The sequence below is a fragment of the Meleagris gallopavo genome, chromosome 5 (genome assembly GCF_000146605.3).
Source record: "Meleagris gallopavo isolate NT-WF06-2002-E0010 breed Aviagen turkey brand Nicholas breeding stock chromosome 5, Turkey_5.1, whole genome shotgun sequence".
NCBI classification, from domain to species: domain Eukaryota; kingdom Metazoa; phylum Chordata; class Aves; order Galliformes; family Phasianidae; genus Meleagris; species Meleagris gallopavo.
This window is the reverse complement of record NC_015015.2, coordinates 42,340,818-42,361,840: the sequence shown is the minus strand read 5'-3', so window position 1 is coordinate 42,361,840 and position 21,023 is coordinate 42,340,818. Positions and strand designations below refer to the sequence as shown.

The 21,023-nt window shown below is 33.1% G+C and overlaps 1 protein-coding gene across 1 annotated transcript in view; it reads left to right on the top strand.

Annotated features, from left to right (window-relative positions):
- EML5 (EMAP like 5) overlaps positions 1-21,023 on the top strand; it is an 87,035-nt gene that overhangs the window by 45,918 nt on the left and 20,094 nt on the right. Inside the window, 10 exon segments of the mRNA XM_031553778.1 lie at positions 397-524; positions 1,363-1,504; positions 3,272-3,424; positions 4,224-4,355; positions 5,290-5,378; positions 6,100-6,276; positions 7,243-7,444; positions 8,950-9,076; positions 19,995-20,073; positions 20,620-20,749. Coding sequence (XP_031409638.1) covers positions 397-524; positions 1,363-1,504; positions 3,272-3,424; positions 4,224-4,355; positions 5,290-5,378; positions 6,100-6,276; positions 7,243-7,444; positions 8,950-9,076; positions 19,995-20,073; positions 20,620-20,749 — 1,359 coding nt within the window.

Sequence of the window (21,023 nt, the reverse complement as noted above, 5' to 3'; positions counted from 1 at the left end):
TAAATAATACTGTTAAGATAGTGATATAGCTCTTATTTATTTCACACATGTATTTTTCACTAAGATTACTAATGAGTCAGGCTGATTAAACTGCAGAGATGTTCTATTTAGGAGAAAGATTAGTGGTAGTTGCTTTATATAGTTACTTTATTATGGGAAAAGATAAAGTTCACATACAGAAGTTTGCAAGAGCAACCATGGTATGTTTTTCCATCCACTGGGCAATTGCTAAAGTCTCCCAAATGAATCTAAACATGCAAGTTCTTCTGTGCATAAATAAGTTTTTGCTTCATATGAATATCTTTTTCTACAGTGGGAATGTAATGTGTACTTGTTAAAAATCTTCTTTAGGGCATAACTAAGAATTTTGTGTCTTCTATTATTTTAATGTTCTAGGACTCCTCTTAGAAGATAATCCTTCTATACGTGCCATTTCTTTAGGACATGGTCATATTTTAGTGGGCACAAAGAATGGTGAAATATTGGAGGTAGATAAAAGTGGACCAGTAACTCTTTTGGTTCAGGTACGTAGATATCAGTCAACTACTGTTTTATTTTCCAGGTAAAGACAGTTGTGAAATAACAGGCATTTTAATTACCATTCAAGTTGACAAGTTAGTATCGTTTATCACATTTTTAAGGTTCAGATAGTCCAGCACGACGATAAGCAAAGAAGTTCACAGAATTTCATGTAGAAATTTGTTTCTCAAGTTCATTCTATCAGACTAAAATCTTATTACTGTTTAAAAATAAGATAAAACCAATCAGTGGATTCTCCACCAGATATCTTACTAATCTGTTCTGTTAGTTAATCATATCGTTTTAAAAAAATATCTGGTTTTTGGTTTTATTTTAAATTTCTCATCACAAATATGCAAAAAATTAATTCAGTTTTTTTTTTTTTTTTTTTGTTCCATACCGTACAGAGAGCACTTACGCTGCCTACAAAACATGCTTTTTTACAACATTTGGTCATCATGTGGTTTCATTTCATACGTAAATACAAGTCTGTGCCTCTTTAATTCATATTTTATGAGTGGCTAATGCAATTGTGAATAATTGGAGTTTTTAAAGAATATATTAGAAATAGAGGTAGAAGAAAAATCTAGGAGTATGTGGAGATTATTCCTAAGAGAAAAATTTTCACTGGTAGAAATTACTATAATATGCACTTCTACTATAAGTAGAAGGGTAGCACTTTTTTCAGGTATACTGTTTCTGTTCAGATATTTCTTTATTATCATGTAAATATATGTCCTCACTTGGTGGTTTTGTGTTGTTTTTTTTTTCTTAACTCCTTATGTTGTTTTTTATTTCTAGTTTTTTACATGTTGAATCAGATGATTCTACTTTTTTTTTCAGGGTCACATGGAGGGGGAAGTTTGGGGTCTTGCTACTCATCCTCATTTACCTATTTGTGCTACTGTAAGTGATGACAAAACCTTAAGAATATGGGATTTATCTCCTAGCCATTGTATGTTAGCTGTTCGCAAATTGAAGAAGGGTAAGATGCTTAGTATGAAAAAGGATGTAACTGAATTCACTTCATACTTTCTTACATTATGATTCTTGCAGAAACAAGACCAAGTTACTTCTCTTCTGTAATTACCTTTTTGCCACTTTGTTCATGATTTATGTAGTGCTTACCTAAGAAATCTGTACAAGAGATTTCTCTGTAATACTGTTCTCAATCTATTACAGCTGCAAATAATCGTTAATCAATAAATTAACAATAAAAGTTGATCCAGTGGCATAAATCTGCTATATTGAAGACAGTAATAATGGAAGCACGTTGGAACACTTGAGGAATTCAACTCTAGAAAAATTCTGAAGAAAACTCAGAAGTAATAGTGAATTCCTGGTTTTTTTGAGAATATTAGAAGAATCCACAATAAAGAAAAAAGCACTAATCATTTACTACGTAATAAAATTCTGTTGAAGATTCTGCTGAAAATTCTGATGAAGAATCCTCTGTAATGATAATAAAGAGACTGTTTTTAGGATTAGACCACACTTGCCTGAACTAGCTTTTAATAATGCATATAACTTGGTAGACAAAGGAATGTGATAGACTTCCCCTGTTTGGAGTTCAGTGAAGAATTTTGATCCACACCTTACAGGTAGCTTAGATGAAAATGGTCTGAATTGATTGGAACTAACTAATCGGAAGAAATGCCAAGTGCCAGCACAAGCAGGAGTGGTGATGTTAAACAAAGAAGGTTCAAATTAGAGTCTGCTGGAGTATTAAAGCTGATATATCTTAATATCTTTAATTAGCAATTTTCAGAAAAGTAAGGACTGTGATGATCTAATTTGCAGATGAAACAAATTTTGAGATGGTTTCTTAATCTTAAAAAGCATACATGTACTGTACAAAAAAAACTGAATACTCTTGCAGATTGCAGTAATAGAAATGACATAATGTTTACTAATTAAAAAGGGAATATGACTGTAAGAAAAATGACTGTTCAGCTGCAGAGTAACTGAGGCGTAGAAGACTCACAGTATTGCAGCTGATCATAGGATGAAAACTACACATAATAGTGAGGTTTTGCATAGGACATAATGAAGTATTCATGTAATTTACAAGAGACTAATCAGAGTATTTTTGGTGCACCCCCCTCATCTGTGTTCATTCGAACTGAAAGTTGAGTGTAGACAAAGAAGAGCCATAGAGTAGTGAATGAAGAACTTTCTCTGATGGAGTCAGCTTATCTGAAGGGTTGCTGACAGCAGTTTTTTCAGAGGGAAAACAGAAGGCAAAAATATTTATGCTAATGGAAGATTCTGCCGTGGAAACTAAAGTATTTAAGTTGACCAAGTGAAGATTGACATGCTTAGTGAAAGGATTATATGACTAAGTGACCATGAAAACAAACAACTGGATTCTGTGAGTAGGAAGATCTTTGCCACTTAGGTTCTCCTTTCTAAAGCAAAAGGTAACAAACAGTTGGCATTAGATAATGTGAAGGAGAGCAAGATAAAAAAAATAGACAACAGTGGTTAAATTGTATCGTTAATTTAGATTAAATGTTGATCAATATGCAAACCAATCTAATGAGTTTCTGGTGTTGAGTACTTACAGTTTACCAATTGCGTCTGTGTACTGTCATAGAGGTAAAGCTTGGAAGTAATATTGGCAGCATCTATAATACATCATTAAACTATGTACTAGAAAAACAGCTTTTCTTCACTATTAAAAAGAAAAAAGAAAAAAAAAGGGATTATCTGCTGTAACCATATCTGAATGGCACTTCTTTATTCATCGTAGGAGGCAGATGTTGCTGTTTTTCTCCTGATGGGAAAGCGTTAGCTGTTGGTTTAAATGATGGAAGTTTTTTGATAGTTAATGCAGATACCCTGGAGGATCTAGTCTCCTTCCAGCACAGGAAAGATGTTATTTCAGAGATCCGATTTTCTCCAGGTAAGTGATTTTAAATGAAGATTTTTATATACAAATTCTTCAAACAAACTTCATAATCCCTAATAGATAAAGGTAGTTTTGTAATACTCTTTAACATATGAAATGTAAAAGTCAGCAAGACTGATATTAACGTTATCAAAAGTATTGGTTGTAAAGTCCAGTGTTGGTCATTTGAGGGTGATATTCTTGGAATAGGTTTGCTCAGAGTAACCTCCTAAATGCAACAGTAATATTTTAAATCATGAACATCCAGCAGACTTCCTACGGACCGAAAAAATGGGTTACACTTTGAGCTAAGTTCAGCTCTACACTTATGTTATTTTTAGCTAAATAGAATGCTTGAAACTTGGTTCCTTTTTTCTTCTCCTCCCATCCTCCCAGTTTAACAATCCCAGTAAAGCCAGTGTTTTCAAACAATACAGCTCTTAAACACTGAAATTTAAGGCCTAAGTTACTAATATTGTTTTAGTGAAAATACTCTGTAGTCAAAATTTGACATAAATAACTGATATAAGATCTCATACAATGTTGCCTTCTGATTACTTTAGCCTTACCACTGAAAAAAAAAAAAGTAAAAAATTTCATATTATAGTTTATTGCTAAACATGTGACGAAAATTTCCTACTGAAATGTTGATTATGTAATGTCAGTATTAGTTTCTCAGAATCGATGTATGAATTAGCTAACATGTCAAAGAAATCTGACACAAATATAGCTGAATTCCAGGAAGTTCTTGTTTCTAATGTACAAACCATTAAAGATTTTTAAAATGTCTCATGTTTCTACTGTTGTGTTTTAGGAGCTGGAAAGTACTTAGCTGTGGCATCTTGTGACAATTTTGTTGATATTTACAATGTAATGAGCAGTAAACGAGTAGGAATCTGCAAAGGGGCCTCCAGTTATATAACACACTTGGACTGGGACGTAAGAGGTAAGTAATAATCATCTTAATTGTCAAAATGTCCTGGAACAGACTAAAACAGTAACTTCCATTGACAACATGAATTTTTGATGTTGCTAACAGATTGGTTTTAGTTTGTGAAGATGCTCACAACATGTGAATAAATATAAAAACATGATTTTTACTCCTACTTATATATATTTAGAAGTTGTGCAACTAAAGTAATATGGACTACCTTTATAAATTATTATTATTATTATTTTTTTTACATCTTCTGTATTTATCTTTTGACTTCTGCTTCTTAAATGCACTGCAAGCTGTAGTTGCATCTTTAGCTTAGGAATATGTATTCTTGAACATTGTTAAAAACAACACTGCCTTATTCTTGGGTCTTATTACATGATTCCTGAATCTTAATTCATTATCAGTTTAAGTATTTTCAGTTCCATTTAGTGCAAAAACATAGCAGTGCTATTGTGCAATCTCTCAGTTCCTGTTCCTCCACAAAATCACCTTTGCTGGTGTCCGATTTGAAACCAATTTGAAAAAATGGTGGATGTTGGCTTCCTTTGAGAAATTTGAAAATAGGAGGAAACAGGAAGATTATTTAGAACTTTGCCTGAAAAGGAGTATAGAGGCCAACAGAAGTTGGCTATTTGCAATCAGGCAGCATGTTTATTTCTCAAGCCCGAGAACATGTGCATAATAGTCAGTTAGTTCTGAATCATACCCAGTACATTTTATCTGCTGTTTTATGGGACAGCCATGAGGAGAGTAAAGTGATGTATTATTGCAATTTATAGAGTGTGAGTATAATAGGTAGAGTGATGCAGATCTTCAGATCACTTCAGTAACATTAGTTATGTATGCAACTTTTAAATGGAAACAAATAATTTTGTGTATGTATCTATTTTAATTGAATATTCTGATTAATGCTAATATAGGTAATGTAATATTTTTATAGGGAAGCTCTTGCAAGTCAACACTGGTGCTAAAGAGCAGTTGTTTTTTGAAGCTCCTCGTGGGAAAAAACAGACAATCCCTACTTTGGAGGTGAGGAAGCAGAATACCTTCTTACTTTGTTTGCAAATTAGAAATATGATACAACAGTCTGTGCCACATGGAGAATGATGTTTTAAATCACAACTAGTCTGTCCTTCACACTTTTTTTTGTAAGTGGTTCAATTAAATAATATAATTGAGATGATAAGTTACATAGGGGATTTTGTATTTGTTTCTTCTGTTAAGAAATGGACATCTGACTGACTTGTGCGCTTGTGAAAATCTGATATGCTTCTATTAGCACCTAAAGGCATTTGAAAACCTACTGCAGAATTCCTAGCCTTTAAACTTGTTTTGAAAGACCTCTTATCTTTCTTTATATAACAATGTAGTATACATAATATGTGTAGTCAAGTTTATTATGTTATAGATGTATTTCATTTTCTCAGATATAGAGTATTATTAGAGAACACAGAGTGAAAAACTATAATTTTCAAAGTAATGGTTTCTATGAGGTTGAAAAGTAGCCTGAAAAATGTAATTTGCTTTTTCTACGCTAAAATGACAACTAAGGTAATTTTTTAAATAGCACATCCACAGATTTTGTGGCTGTTTAATAAATTTAAGGCTCTTAAATGAAATTTTGAATAAAATTAGTGGTTAATATTAAAATATTATCTTTTAGATGGCAAGGACTTTTTATTGAAGTCAGATATGGAAGAAGACTGCTTAGGAAGAAGCATGCTCTGTCTCAAACAGGTTGTTTTTATAGGTAGAAAAGATTGGCTGGGCATCATGGACAAGTGTTTTGGGCTCTTGCTGTGAAGGAATCTGGCCAATAATTGGTGAAGTCACAGATGTAACTGCTTCATGCCTCACTAGTGATAGTAAAGTATTAGCCACAGGAGATGATTTTGGATTTGTGAAACTGTTTCGTTACCCTGCTAAAGTAAGTAGTTTTCAGCTGTGTATGTAGAAGATTGGTCAATTAAACTACCTTTTTTAATTATTTATAAAAATGTAAATACTGATCTTTGGGAACAAAATAGTGCTTTTAGAATTTTGTCCTGATGATTGAGGGAAGTTACTGAGTGTTTCAAATTTGCAATGATTAACCTGTCAGTTACTGAGAATGACTATTCCAGGTCAGACTAAAGAGCCATCACACTGTATCCAATCACAGACAGTGACAGCTGTGTAGACAAAATATAAAAACGTGACAGATATGTAGTGATACTCTCTCAAATTCTACAAGTTTATTGGCCATTCACTTTCCAGTAATATATTCGGCCTTAGTATCCACAGTGTGGTTTCATTGTTGTATTTTTAGCCCCTTACGGTCTTTGTAAGACAATGAATAGTTCTTCTTCACTTATTTTGATATCATTCATGATTTTATAGATCCCCATTCTGTCCCATCACAGTCTTTTCTTCCCTAAAATGAGAATCATTAACATTATTTAACCACTCAACATAGCAAAGTCATTCTGGAAGGATACTTATATTGCGTTTTGAGTACTTTTTCAGTTTTCCCATATATTTGTTACTTTGTCAGTAAATATTTCTTCAATTTTAAATATTTTACCAAATGCATAGGCATTTACCCAAAATATTCTGTGTGGGTTTTTTTTCTTAATCTGCTTGTTATCTTTCCTCTTACAACACACAATGCAGCGTTTATTGCTGGAATCTCTTAATAAAAATTCATAGATGCTTGCCATAGAAATATGGTTGCTTTTCATAACTTTGCTAGAGAAAAGGAACTTGCCAAATCATGTAATACAAATGCAAAATGGATAAAACATGAAGTGGAGAAGTTAAGTACATGGTATTGGACAAAGATGCACTGGCAACTTGTTTTGATTTGATCAAATAGACAGGTTAATTTTTTTGTCTGTCCTTTTTTTTCCCCTAGGGAAAATTTGGAAAATTTAAGAGATACGTTGCTCACAGTACCCACGTAACAAATGTCCGTTGGACCTATGATGACAGTTTGTTGGTCACTGTTGGAGGAGCAGACACATCTTTAATGCTGTGGACTTATGAGATGGAAGGACATCGGGATAGCCGACAGTGTGACAGTGAGGAATCTGACCTAGATTCTGAAGAAGATGGAGGTCAGTAATAATGTACGGGCTGGATTATGCTGGATTATTTAGAAATAGCTTTTTCATGTGATTGTTGTAATAATAGTGAAGATACTTCAAAAACATTAAGAAAACTTCTCTGAGGAAAAGAGTGTGTTGTAAAGAAAATGATAATGGAGAAATTTGATGTGCTGCTTAGAGTTAGAATGTATAAAGAGAATCTTGACATCCATAAAACTAAAAATATTGTGTTAATTATAGTTAGATTCCAAATCTCTATACTAAAAAATAAATTTCTAACAGTTTAGATTTGGACATTATTTATGATGAAATTATGTTGAAATCCATACAACACAACATCATATATTGATCTTTTTCCATATTTCCATTGCAGCTATTTCCATAGTATAAAAACATCATAATCTGAGGTAGACTAATGTTCACGTTGTATAATTTAGTCTATTGCAAAATCATAACATTGATAACATACTGATTTTTTTTTATAAAATTATCATGTTTTTGCCATGCTTAACTTTTCCTTTCACATGTGTAACTCCAAGGGCTCATGAGCCACTTCTCTCCTCCAAAGTGCAGTTTTCCTTCTTTGTAGACTCCTTAAACATTTTTAAACTCGTCTTGCTAATCATCAAATAATTTTGTGTAGTACGTAAACTTCAGTTTTCACTGAAATCTACTAGATGACCAAAGAGAAAGTTTAAATATTTGAACAAGTATGGGAAACTATAGCTTTCTGAATCAAAAATGTCAATCTTAAGTTTTTGTTTGGCTCCTGCCTATGAACAGTCAACACAGGTTTGCCCAATGAGCTTACCTGTGCTCGAATGCTTTATACAGAATCCTTTTAAGGTATGTGTTCAAAATATTTTCTAAGAAAAAGAGAGGTCCATTATTTAGAAAGACATTGACAACATTTTCCATAAAAATTTCTCTTTATCATATCTTGTTAATTTCAGAATTTCAGTTAGACGGTAAATGCATAGAATGTTGTAATTAGTAGTTTTGTTGTTTGAATGAAATGAAGAGTAGCAACCCAGTCACTAAACTTTTGACCATGTTTACTATACTAAATATAGCAAATATCATCTTGATACACCTGGCTATTCCTAAGCATTATGTAGGAACCCAGTGCAGAACTTTAGATTCTATCCAGTTGTTAGAAACTTGTGGCTAGATCCTGAAATTGAGAACAACCAGATGCTATATCTTCCAGAACTAATTGCTGGTGTCACGTAGCCAGATGCTTTTTAATTACCTTGAGTAACCAAGCAAACAGAAATAGGATGGCTTCAAATGTCACTTGAATGTTTCTTAGTAGTTCCCCAAGGACATTGTAGGCAATTTGATTTCTTAGATTGTTTTCATTAACAATATTCACAATTCCCAGCTGCTTTCCTTCCTTTTTGTATTTGTTTTTAATAAGCTATAATTGTGCTTCAGTGAAAGCTGTACAAATTATGCATCTTTTTTTTTCTGTCTTTGTTTTGATTCTGTTCACATTGATTATTTTTTTTTAGGTTATGACAGTGATGTGACAAGGGAAAATGAAATTAATTACACCATCAAAGCCTTATCAACAAACATTAGACCAATGTTTGGAATTAAGCCTCATCTACAACAAAAGGAGCCAACCTTAGATGAAAGGTAATCGCTAAATTATAATTCTAGACAAGAAAGCAATCTGGAAGATAATTAATAGTAAGATATAATCATGTTGAATTGTATATACATCTGAAGGGGATATGTATGAAAGGAATGGAAATAATATATTGGAAAAAAAGTGTTTATCAGTTGACATGGCTAAGAACTAGGCTGTATCTTCTCTTCAGAGAGAAGAAAAGACTGCTATTGATATATGTACTTTATTATATTTGGGGAATTTCTTGAGGTAGAATTGAAACATTTGCTGTTGTTTGATACTACTCTACTATTGAGTTTTACTACTTGCAAGTGATAGCTAGTGATGTCACTGTAGGTAAGAACTTGTTCAATTGTTTTATTTTAAGACAACTTTCAGGTTTTTTGTTTTGCCAACAAGTGGAATTGACTAACTTGTCTAAATTACATCATGTTTCTATCTCCTTGTCATTTATTCGTTTCTTTGAAAAATTCTGTCAGCCATGTTTCTACAGTTTCTATTCATGTCTTGGAAAATATAGTTGATTGCTTTGCATGATTTGGAGTTCGCAGAATCCTTAGAGTTGGAAGGGACCTCTGAAGGCCATCTAGTCCAACTCCCCTGTAATGAACAGGGATAGCACAGCTAGATGGGGTTGCCCAGGCTTTATCCGGCCTTGCTTAGAAAGTCTTCAGGGATAGAGCATCAAGCACATCACAGGCGAACCTGTTCTAATGCCTCACCACCCTCACTGTAAAAGACTTTTTCCTTATATCTTACCTAAATCTTTGAGCTTGACAAAACTATTTTCCCCTTGTTCTATTACCACAGACCGTGCTAGTTAGTTGTACCTGGTTCACTAGTGTATGGTTTAGAAGAGAGAGGAAGTGTTGGGGAGCAGAATAAAGTTAGACCATCACATAAAGTAAGTGTGAAATAAGGCAATTGAGGAACACTAGTATTGAAGAGAAGCGTACAGAAAATACAAAGCAGTTTAACTAGAAGGGAGTGTATAGAGAAGTAGCAGATGGGAAGTCTGCAAGAATGTGAGGTGATATGTTATGATGCATTGCCTCTTTCCTTAATGAAGCTGGCAGATATGTGACACTCTCACTGAGAAGTGCAACCTGATGTTTGTGGGGTTTTTGTTGTCTTTTGTTTTAGGTTTTGTCTCTGAAGTAAGAAAGGAATGCATGCATATAAAGCCGTGATCCCTATTTTACATTTAAAATGAAAAGTTGTCTTTCTGTTGATTAATTGGATGATTTTGATGTGGAAATGAAAAAATAAATTATATGCATGATATAAACATTTTGGATTTATATTTACTTTTGTTATAGAAAGCTGTGATTTAATAATGTTAAAAATGAAGCTATAAACCACTTGTATTTCATTCAACAATTGTGTCTTGAAACTGATGGAGCTGTGGTTTTCATTTTCATGTAGAATATTATTTTTTTATTAAATTAACTAGTTTCTGATTCAAAATGCATCAAAGTTGATGAAAGGACTCAGTTGCTTTCATTATTTAAAAGTTTTGGATCCTGAAACTTCACATGGAGGGGAAAAGACATTTCTGTGAAGAATAAAAGCATGATATGGTTTCTGAATGCATTTTATCTTCTGGATTACTGAAATTATTTAAGATTGGTAAATGTCCTCTTCGGTCTATTTTCATAGATACTAATTTTTATTTTACTTTATATTCCTTCCCTTTTGCTTCCTATGAAGGCAGGGGGTAGTGAGGTAAGTTCAATTGCACAGAGTGCAAGACATTTTAAAAACTTAAGACAGCTTGAGAAAATAAAGCTATACTTTGAAATAGAAATGAACTTTTTCACACTTTACTATGAAATAGTAGCTTGTTACTGGTTAGAAGAGACATACAAGGCAAAGAAAGTGCTCAATCTGAGTAAATAAGAGTGGGCACTAAATAGAATAGTTGGAAGGAGATGATCAAATGGCATCCTCTCTTCCTCAGTACTCTATAGTGGCTAGAAGCTCTACTAGTTTATTATGAAGTTTTGTATGTCCATGTGACAGTGCTATTGTAGAGGTCCAACATGGAATAAACAGTGCAATGAACAAGTTGCAGAGAGACCTGAAATGTCTGTACCATGTCTGCATCACTGTGCTGGAGCTAAAAAATAAAAAGCATCTGGGAGAAGAGCGATGTTACTAACTTGCCCTGCAGCGTTGTGCTAATGATTACATAATATTTAAGGATCTGACCTGATAGCTCCACCTAGCATTATTCTGATGTGCTTGCATTAAGTAATGAGTTTTTGCACATATTCAGTTTCGCAGAATCACAGTCAAAAGCAGGCACTTCTGCAGCCTAAAGATTTGTTGTGCAGAAGATCACCTTTCCTCCAAACACAGCCTGTACTGCAGGGATGAACAGACCTACATTAGTTAAAAGAGAAGAAGCTACACGTCTTGTAGCTATATGGGCCCTGTTTCCAAAATAAAATCATACAAATGAAATGCAGTTGCATTAATATCTACTTATTCTTCTTCAGTCAACTAGACAGAATTAAGAAAGCTATCTTCGTCCAAATTTTAGCTCATACCATAAATTTAGCAAGTTGTATCAACTTCTATTTTATGCTTTTTAAATTGTTTAAATGTAAAGTCAACATTTCTGTTTAAGCTTTACAGTGTGTTTCTTCTTTTTTTATTTGTTAACTGAGTATTTGGCTTTTTGCTCAGAATGTGGATAATGACGTTCCACATGATGTAGGCTTGTTACACTTGACTGCCTGACATTAGAGAGAGCTTTTGAATCCTTGTACTCTAAGGAGCACAGGTGCACACAAATTTAGTGTATACCTCTGAGAATGTTCATTTGTTTATTTGTTTTACTACTGAGTGTAAGAAGAGTTTAATGCTCTATGGGAGAAGAGAGGGGTAGGTACTACCAGGTAATTAATCTCTAGGTCTGTGTAGACTTTAAAGAGCATACCAAAAATGTTACTGCATGGGATTGTGGCATCTCATTTTGAGATTCTGGAGGGCTTAATTGGAATTCATGAAACGTGGCTGAATAATGAAGTTCCCTCTGTACAGAAGGAAGAGGGAAGGACTACTACGACTATGATTTTTTTCATATCCGGAGTATTCATTGAGTTAGGTCAAATCAAAGGAAGACGCATACCTGAAAATTCGGTCTTCTGCTTCTGCTTTACAAAAACATTTGTGAGGCTGTGGGTTGCTCTAGTCCTGGACTGTGGCCTGAGTTTGGTCATAAATGACACCACTAGATAACAAAAATTGATTCACTAAAATTAGTTTGATTATTAAGCCGAAAACTTGATCTCACCTTTTATATAATGTCCTTGATGTAAGACGTATGATTACATAGGAAATCAGAGGTCTAGGCCGTTTAGTCTATCAAAAATGGAAATATATGTGATAAGATAAATGAAAACAACGTCAATTTGTTTTGCTAAACCTCTGCGTTATAACATAAAAGAATTCTAGGGTCAAAAAGGCAGACTAAGCAAAGAAGGGTACAAAATTATGCAGTCAGGTAAGCAGGGAATTTCTCTGTGAATTATGGATTTCTGCTGTCAGCATATCACAATAATTATTGTCCAGTGACCCTTCACTTCAAAATGAAAATACTTTTTCCAGAATCTGAATAAAGGTTTATTTTTGTTCTGTTAAGAGGTAGTTTTCTGTTCGCAGTTTTCTGGGCTTTCTCTTCTCTTGTCGTCTTTTTTTTTTTTTTTTTCTTGCAGTAGCAGAAACAAAGAAATATTTTGTTTTCACCTTCATAATAGCACACAGAGAGGACAGTTTTCTGTGTTAACCATTTTTATGGCTAACACATTAATTTGAGATGTAGGCTGAATCAACTCATACTTTAAAGCATCATTGCCTTTATTATTTTTTTTACAACAGTCATGTTTTTTTCCCATTTTTTAACATGACATTTTAAAAATTTAAATCTTTCCTATGCAATTCAGTATTCTAAAGAAAAGCATTAGGTAAATATTTTTGAAATCTTAACAATTTTAAGTCTGATTTTGCTGCTGCTTGAAAAAAAGAAGAAATAAAAATATTTTACTAATATAGAAATGAATGGAAGAAATAATTTGCTGTACACCATGTCTTAATCTTTAGGCACAACCATTTGTTTTACTGCATAGTGTCTGTGATTAAAAAAAAAAGTAATTAGATTAGTGAGTTGTAATGCTAAAAGGAATGAATGTTCAGAGAAGATGCAAGCTGTAAAATAATACAGCTGACATTAAGTTGTTCTAATATGGCCTAATAATGCTGAGTATTAATGGAAAGATGATAGCGATTGTGTCAAACTTTCATTCTTTTTAATAAGTATAGTGGTAGAACTGCAGACTAAATGAGCTTTAAATCTATTTCAACTTGTTTTTCATTGTGTATTTGGAAACCCTTATTTTTATTTGGTGCTGTAGGTGTGTAGGAATCTTCACATTATTGGAAGTTTTGAAATTAAAAAAGAGTGGATTAGAGAGACATTCTTTCTAAGTCTTAAATTGTCATTCCTTCATTGTACGATACAGTGATTTGAAAAAAAAATTATAGTAAGATTGCGCTAGCAGACTCTTCCTGTGACTTCTTGTTTACTTTTAGGAGTTTGTTACATGGATATTGTTTGCAAATGAGAAATGCTGGTGCTGTACAAGTTAATATACTAAAGAGAAATATGCTGAGGCTTTAAATTTCACACAAAACTTTATGGAAAAGGTCTAGATACTAAACAACAAGATTTTATTCAGAGTTGCGTCACACTGAGGCCTGCTTATGGTATTTATTGCTTAAGGCCAGCTTCAGTAACTCTACATCGTTTTGTTCATAAAATTGTCATCATATGTATTGTTGACATTGGAATATTTATTTTAACTATTATCAAAACAAAAAAGTAGTAGGCTTTGAGGCACCAATCATATCTAAGTTTATACTTTGAATTATTTATAATTTTTGAATAGCAATATTGAAAGATATGTTTTTATTTGAAAATATGTCTACTGTCTGTATGATGTTGTGTGGGTTGTCAGCATAATTAAACAAATCAGAAAACTGTTTCTATCCTTTAGTTAAAGTTCTTTTCCAAATATGGTTTTGTGCTAGTTAAATTGCTTAGAAGGAAAACCCATCATGGATGGTTAATTTTGAAAACACTTCTGGCTCAGCAATTCCTTGACCTGAAAGCCTCTGGAAGTTGGTATATTAGCCTGGAGAAAATAACTGTATTCTTATGCTGTTTTTAACCTCCCTGAAGTGTTCTCTCTTTTTTACTGTCAAAGAGAGGATACTGTGATCAATATGACTTATATAAGAATGCTTGTACCACGAGATCTCAAAAACTAAACAGGGAATTCAGATTTAATTTTTTAAAATAAATTTACCAAAGATTTGTCAGCTACTTAAACATTTAAAGTGTTTCTCTCACTGTTACCATTATCATGTGTTCATAGTACATATCATTTCTTAGTCCCTGGGCTGAGCTCTCTTATCTGGGAAGATCCACATGTCAAATATCTTTCAAAATATTTTTTTTAGCTACTTTGCATCTACACCCAGGTGCAATCCAAAGCCAGGCATTGTGGCAAAATTGCTTCTTTTTTTTTTTCTTTTTTTCTTTTTGTCCTGAGGTGTTTTTTTGTATTTGACTGTTTACAAACTGACCCACATGTAGAATTCATTTTGACCTGAAAAAGACAATAAATAAACTTACATTGTTCTTCTGAGGGAATGAAAGAGAGGAAGCTACTGAAATAAGGATTGTTTTATCGGAACTTGGGCAGCTCACACATTCACATTGACATCAGAATGTGCATTAGTGCCAGCAATTAAGCCTTGAGGTTAAAAACACTGAAATTTCTGCAGCTAAATTACTTAGAAGCAAATCAAAACAAGGGTACCTGCTAATCAGACTGATAAAAAGCATAGTACAGATGCAAGAAGTCTGTATAGACTCATATGAATCATAAATGACTGGAAGAAATCACCCAGTGCAAAAAGTTTGTGAAATGTATGGCCGAATATCTTCAGTCAACATAAAGTGAATTAAGTAATTGTGGAAAAAAATACAGTAACTATAGATGAGCAGTGATCAGTATCCCCCACACTTTCACTAGCTGAGACAATCGTATTTTAGTATAACTGAACATATTTTTATGATTGAACTTGAACATCTGTCTTCCGTAGTGAGTTGACTGTTCTATTTTTGAGCTCTTTCAAGGAGGTTAATCCTGCAAAACCCTTCTTTGTGATATTCAAGTGTTGTGTTTGCCAACTATTTAAGTGCTTCATACACTTCAGAGGTTTCGGGTATGCTTCTGCTTTCTTTTTCAGTTTGCAGTAGGAAGTGTTCCTAAGAGTTATATTCTCATGGCAGTATATGTTCATAATACCTATTGAAATGATCTGAATTTTTCTTACTGATAAAAAACAAAACAAAACCTGCACAGCACATTAAGTTGTAATTTCCTTGTATAAAAAAAGTAAATAAACCAGAAAATTAGTAATAATTATTTATTGAATTATTCACTGACGTTAGCACTGAAGTTAGCTTTCTGCCAAACTTTTATAAGTAATCCTTTTCTCTTTCCTACCTGCTGCTGAAAAGAGGTTCCAGGTAATGCTTTTATTTTGCTGTCTACACCATATTGTACTGTCATTTCTCATTTTCCTTGAGAAGCCATCTCTCATGTTGGGTGCTATTCCATGCACCTTCAGAATATTATTACTTACAAATTTTAGGTTTATATGTATGCATTATAGTTCTGTTGTATATAATAAACTGGATAGTTCTTTACCCACTAATATAAAATTAACTATAGGGACCATTAAACTTTTCTATGTTTTATAAATAATAATTTGTGATTTTTTTTTTAACATATATAGATCAGTACTCAGACTAGTTCCTAGTGGACTGCTCTCTATCTCAAATGTGAATTGTCTTATGCTTGTTTGGACAAGTAGACATGCCAATTTGTAGTTATTGCTTAATATCTAAGTATTAAATTACCTATATGTGCATGATTGTATACAAAAAGGCACTTACTACACGCAAGATTGTGGAAATCATTATGACTATTCATTGTAAGGAACGTTATTTATAAGCTACTAGATTTCAGTATCTTCTAATAGAATTTGGATCTCTTAAGTTTCACAAGTGACTGAAAATGTTACCAAGAGTAATTGTAGAAGCTCATTCTTATAAAATTCATTACCTATTTCATACTTGTTGGTATGCATGGGAGGGCAGTGAGAGTCACTGTGCTGAATGCAATTGCAAAATCAGTTGCTCAATTCTACGCCAGTCACCTAAATACAAAGCGTAGCTATGATGATATTCACAGGAAGAGAATGTTTCAGGTGTACCAGCAGCTGTAATTAGCTCTATGAAACTGTGCCCCCTAACACTGTAATAACAATTTAATTTTCAAAGATAAACAAATGTCTTAACTGACATTGAGAGTTACCATGGACCTCTAAGAATCAGTCACATTCTATGGTGACTACAGTGAAGGAAAATTCAAGCAACCATTCTTTATTCTGTTAAAAACTTTGGAAATGATATCAGTAATGAATATAGGAAATAAGATACAATGCAGGACTAGTGGGTAGCAGTATTTTTTTCATGAGCTGCTTCAAATTGCTTCTGGTTTGGTTTTTTTTTTTGTAAACAAAGAAACAAAAACAGTCTCCTAAAAAGAAATGCTAATGTATAAATATGAATTCTATTTTCATGTTGAAAATAAAGTGCCAGTATCAAGGTATTTATTTCCTCTGTGATAGATGGCTGGAGTTCTCCCTCGACACATTCAAACTGACCCCATCTATATGTGCATTCACTCCCAAATTTTTTTCCTGTTCTCCCTCCCCTCTTTTGCATATCACTATATGAGCATGCAGCCTATCTTCTACATGCAAATACTTGAGCACTGTATATTTTGTATGAAATGAGTCGCTTCTCTGTACTTAAAAATAATAAATGAAAAATAGCTTTTGCAACTTTAGAAAAGCATTTGGAAAATGTATTCTGATATTCTTCAACATTCCTGCTTTTAAGTACACAGGTTCTCACTCTGAAACTTAATTACAGGGAAAATACATCCGTGTTTATAGTTTGTATTTTTAAACACTACAGTTAGTGTTTCATAGATGGGAACTTGAATAATTTTTTTAATTGCTTAAGAGAATTGCAACTGAGTATAAATAGTCTAGCCAACTTTTTTTCAACTTTATTTCATTCTTTCTTATGTTAATGTAGAAATGTTAATGTACCAACTTTGATGGTTCGCTAAGGATGACTATCAGCCTGCATTTGCGTCTGTCTAGCTGTAGATCCTTTAAGTATAGGTGGTCTTTACAAGCAGTTGCAAAATATGAAATACTTCTTCTATTCTATCCCGAGGAATTAGTAAACAGCAAATGTTAGAAAAATTCCACATTCTAGGTGCAAGCAGCAGAAAAATCTTGAGTACCACTCGTTTCACTTCCAGTAACATTAACCTGTGACTGAACGATGTCCTTACAGCTTTTACTACTTTCTTTACTGGGAAGTAGCCCTAACCCTAATCTAACCCTAACTGGCTACAATATAATCTAAAGGACACCACACTCAATGATTTCCATGCTATCTGATAAGCATCAGAAATTACTCTTTCTCTCTCAGATAAGAAGACTTTCTGGAACTGTAAGAGGAGTATATCTTTTTCAACTTCTCGGATTTCTTTCTCTAGAAACATTTTTGAGTGCACAGTTCTGCGACAGGCAGGCAGAATTTCCATGCACAACAAACAGTGTGAGGTTATGTATTTCTGGAGCCCCGTACTCTTCTTGCTATTCAGTTTTATAGTTGCAGCATGGGATGGAAGAGGAGATAAAATAACAGCGAGAGATTAGTGAATGTTGAAACTTATCTATCATAGATAAGATTCCTCCTTCCAAATCTAGAGGAATCTAATGGTTAGAACCAAAAAATCGCTGGTAGTAGGATCAATTTACAACATTCCAACATTATTCATGATGTTCATGTTTGAAAGGAGAGAGGTACATGTTGTGTTTGCTTAGTTTAAAAAGGGATTTATAATCAACATTATGTGTTTTTAAGGAAGCACTTTTGTGTTAGCATTTGTCAAGAAAATTCTTGCAGTCCTGTTATCTTTTGATATTTCTATCTGAGTAAGATACCTTTTGTACATGAGCATGTTGGGCTTGTTTTATGACCTGCATTGCTGTATGTGGTAGACATCTACATCTAGATATATTTCTCTATATTTCAATTAGTGTTCTGTTTTCCGTTCTTAATAAAACTTGCACTTATTTATTAATATTAAAAATGAAATGCAGTACGAAACATGAGACTTAGTAATTTTCTGTCACGGCCTGAATTTTCTATCTTTTCATCTTTAAGTATTTAATCCATTAAAATAAGGTAGAATTTTTTTTAATACAACCTATATGCCTTCCCTGTGAAAAGACACGTGTTAGTTATCTAGTGTAAAATAATATTTTCTTTTATATATGGATTTGGATTTTCTATTTTTAAGATTTTACGTTTTATAAAATATAGATTTATGTCACTGAATTAAATATTGTACGGGTCTCTTTCAGGCTGTATTTCACACAGTAGCCAGTTTTTAAAAAATTGATTGTGTTTGGGTGTTACAAACCTTCAATGATACTTTGTCACCTGGTTTTCTTTTGAAATTTTTTTTGTAGGCATTTACAGGCTTCTACGTATAGTGGAAGTAACTGAAGTATCACGGAACACGATTTGTAGCTGCAATATAATTTGTGTTATATGTACAATTGTTTTGATTTGTGATGCAATAAACCTATGAATTATACTCAGATTGGGCAGAGAAAGTGGGGGAATATGATACATCTCAGACAATGGTATTTTATTTGGATAATTGAAATAGTATTTTTTAGCTCAAAATTGATATCGAAAAACCATCATCTGTTATTGTTAGAAAAGGTATGGTGCTTAATTGCATCAAAGTCATCACTTGAACAAAGATGGAATTAAAGGATAAATTCGTACTAAAAAGGGAGTATTGAAGAGAGTTGATGTGTTGATTTATGTATGATATCAGTTTATCACACTGCCTTCTGGCTTAAATAATCTGAAGTTCATGGAATCTATCATTAGATTTTATTTTTATATGAATTGTTCCTCTCAAGGGTCTCTCTCTCGGTTTCTTTACATAGCCATGTTTATTTCATCAATAGTCAATAACAATTGCTCCTGCAAAACAGAAACAACTGTCTGGCTTTGATCAACAAAATTTATTTATTTCTTTGGGTATAAGCAGTTCAACATTATCTGAAAGATGCTATAGATCTGTATCAGGCATATTTATTTGACATTTCTTAAATCTGGACTTTTCAGAACAGTGGAACATAAGTTAATGCTAATATTCATGCATTTGCATGGTGATGATTTACTTCTGAATGTTGGAATAACTTGCATTTGTTGCTGTAAGAACGAATGGGCAGTTGTACCTGGAGTTCCTTATGAACAATTATAATAAGAAAAAATAGATCCTACTGAAGAATTGTGGGAAAAAGGAATTATGATGTCAAGTATTTAGATAAAGCAGCCATGGGGAAGATGGAAGTACTATAAGAATATGCAATTAAAATCATTAATCAAATCAATTAAAATCATCAATCAATCAGTTGCCATTTGTTGAAAAACAAATTTTTGCATTTATCTCATGGATTGTTGGAAGAATTGTCAGGCAACGTAGTGCATTCAACATTTCTGAAGTCAGGCATGTTTTTTTTTTTGACAGAAGCATCTTTTAAAGATGAACACAAATGTCAGTTAAGCGAGATGATGCTAGACATTTTCCATATGCAGTAGCAGGTTAGAAGGTATTGTGTTAGTATGGAATGGGTGACGGACAGCCTTCTCTTATTCACAGTTCTTTATTTCAGACCACCAGTTAGTAGGGCATTGCCACAGCCTGAGAAACTTCAAACAAATAACGTTGGGAAAAAAAAGAGACCTATAGAGGTAAGAAAAAGCACATTGATCTTTTTAACGTGCAATATGTAGAAAGCACTATGTCTTATCTAGATAATTGTTTATTACTGTTAACAGTTGTGTTTAAAAAAAAAAAGCTTAAAATTAATGATACCTTTGGCTCCAACACCTGTTTTTTCTTGTGCATAACCAATGCAAAAACTCACCTTTGGTTAATCTGAAGTAGAAATTTCACCTAACTGTGAAATATGCAATTATTCATGTCAACTGAAATATTTTTACAACTTGAAACAAAATGTTTGTTTTAGAGTACAAAATGACCTTTTGCCATCAGTGTTATAGAAGTTTTAGGTTGTACTTCAGCACTTGCAATTGGCAACTAGAACTAAGTTGCAGATCAGTGTTTGTAACCTGACAAAAAAAGGCAAGACCCTAGTTTCTGTTGGTTTGAGACATCATTCAACTCCTTTTCCATTACCTCATCAGGACATATTTCAAAAATAAAATCCTAAAAAACGTTGTAAATTTTACAGTTGCTTTAGGATTTTGATTGATGTAGTTAAATGTCTTTCTTAGGACCTCATTTTGGAGCTGGTGTTTGGGTACCGAGGCAAGGACTGCCGGAACAATGTGCATTATTTGAATGATGGTGCTGATGTTATCTATCATACTGCATCTATTGGGATCTTGTATAATGTGGCAACAGGTAGGAGAAAACCCAGTCAAGAATAGTATTTCTTCTTGCATATCATGCTAGACCTTATGAAATTATTGGTAGTATTTAAATCTAATAAGTTTAACTGGAAAAACTAATGTTTTTATTTACCACCTGTGGAGATAATAAATAGTATCTGCATAAGCAAGTTTTATGTATTTAAATATTTCTGGGTACTGAATTTTGCAGAAAGTAAAGATTTGATTATTTTGGTGTGAGCTTTTTGGAACTTGCCTGCCAAAATTATCCTAGAAACTAGAACTTT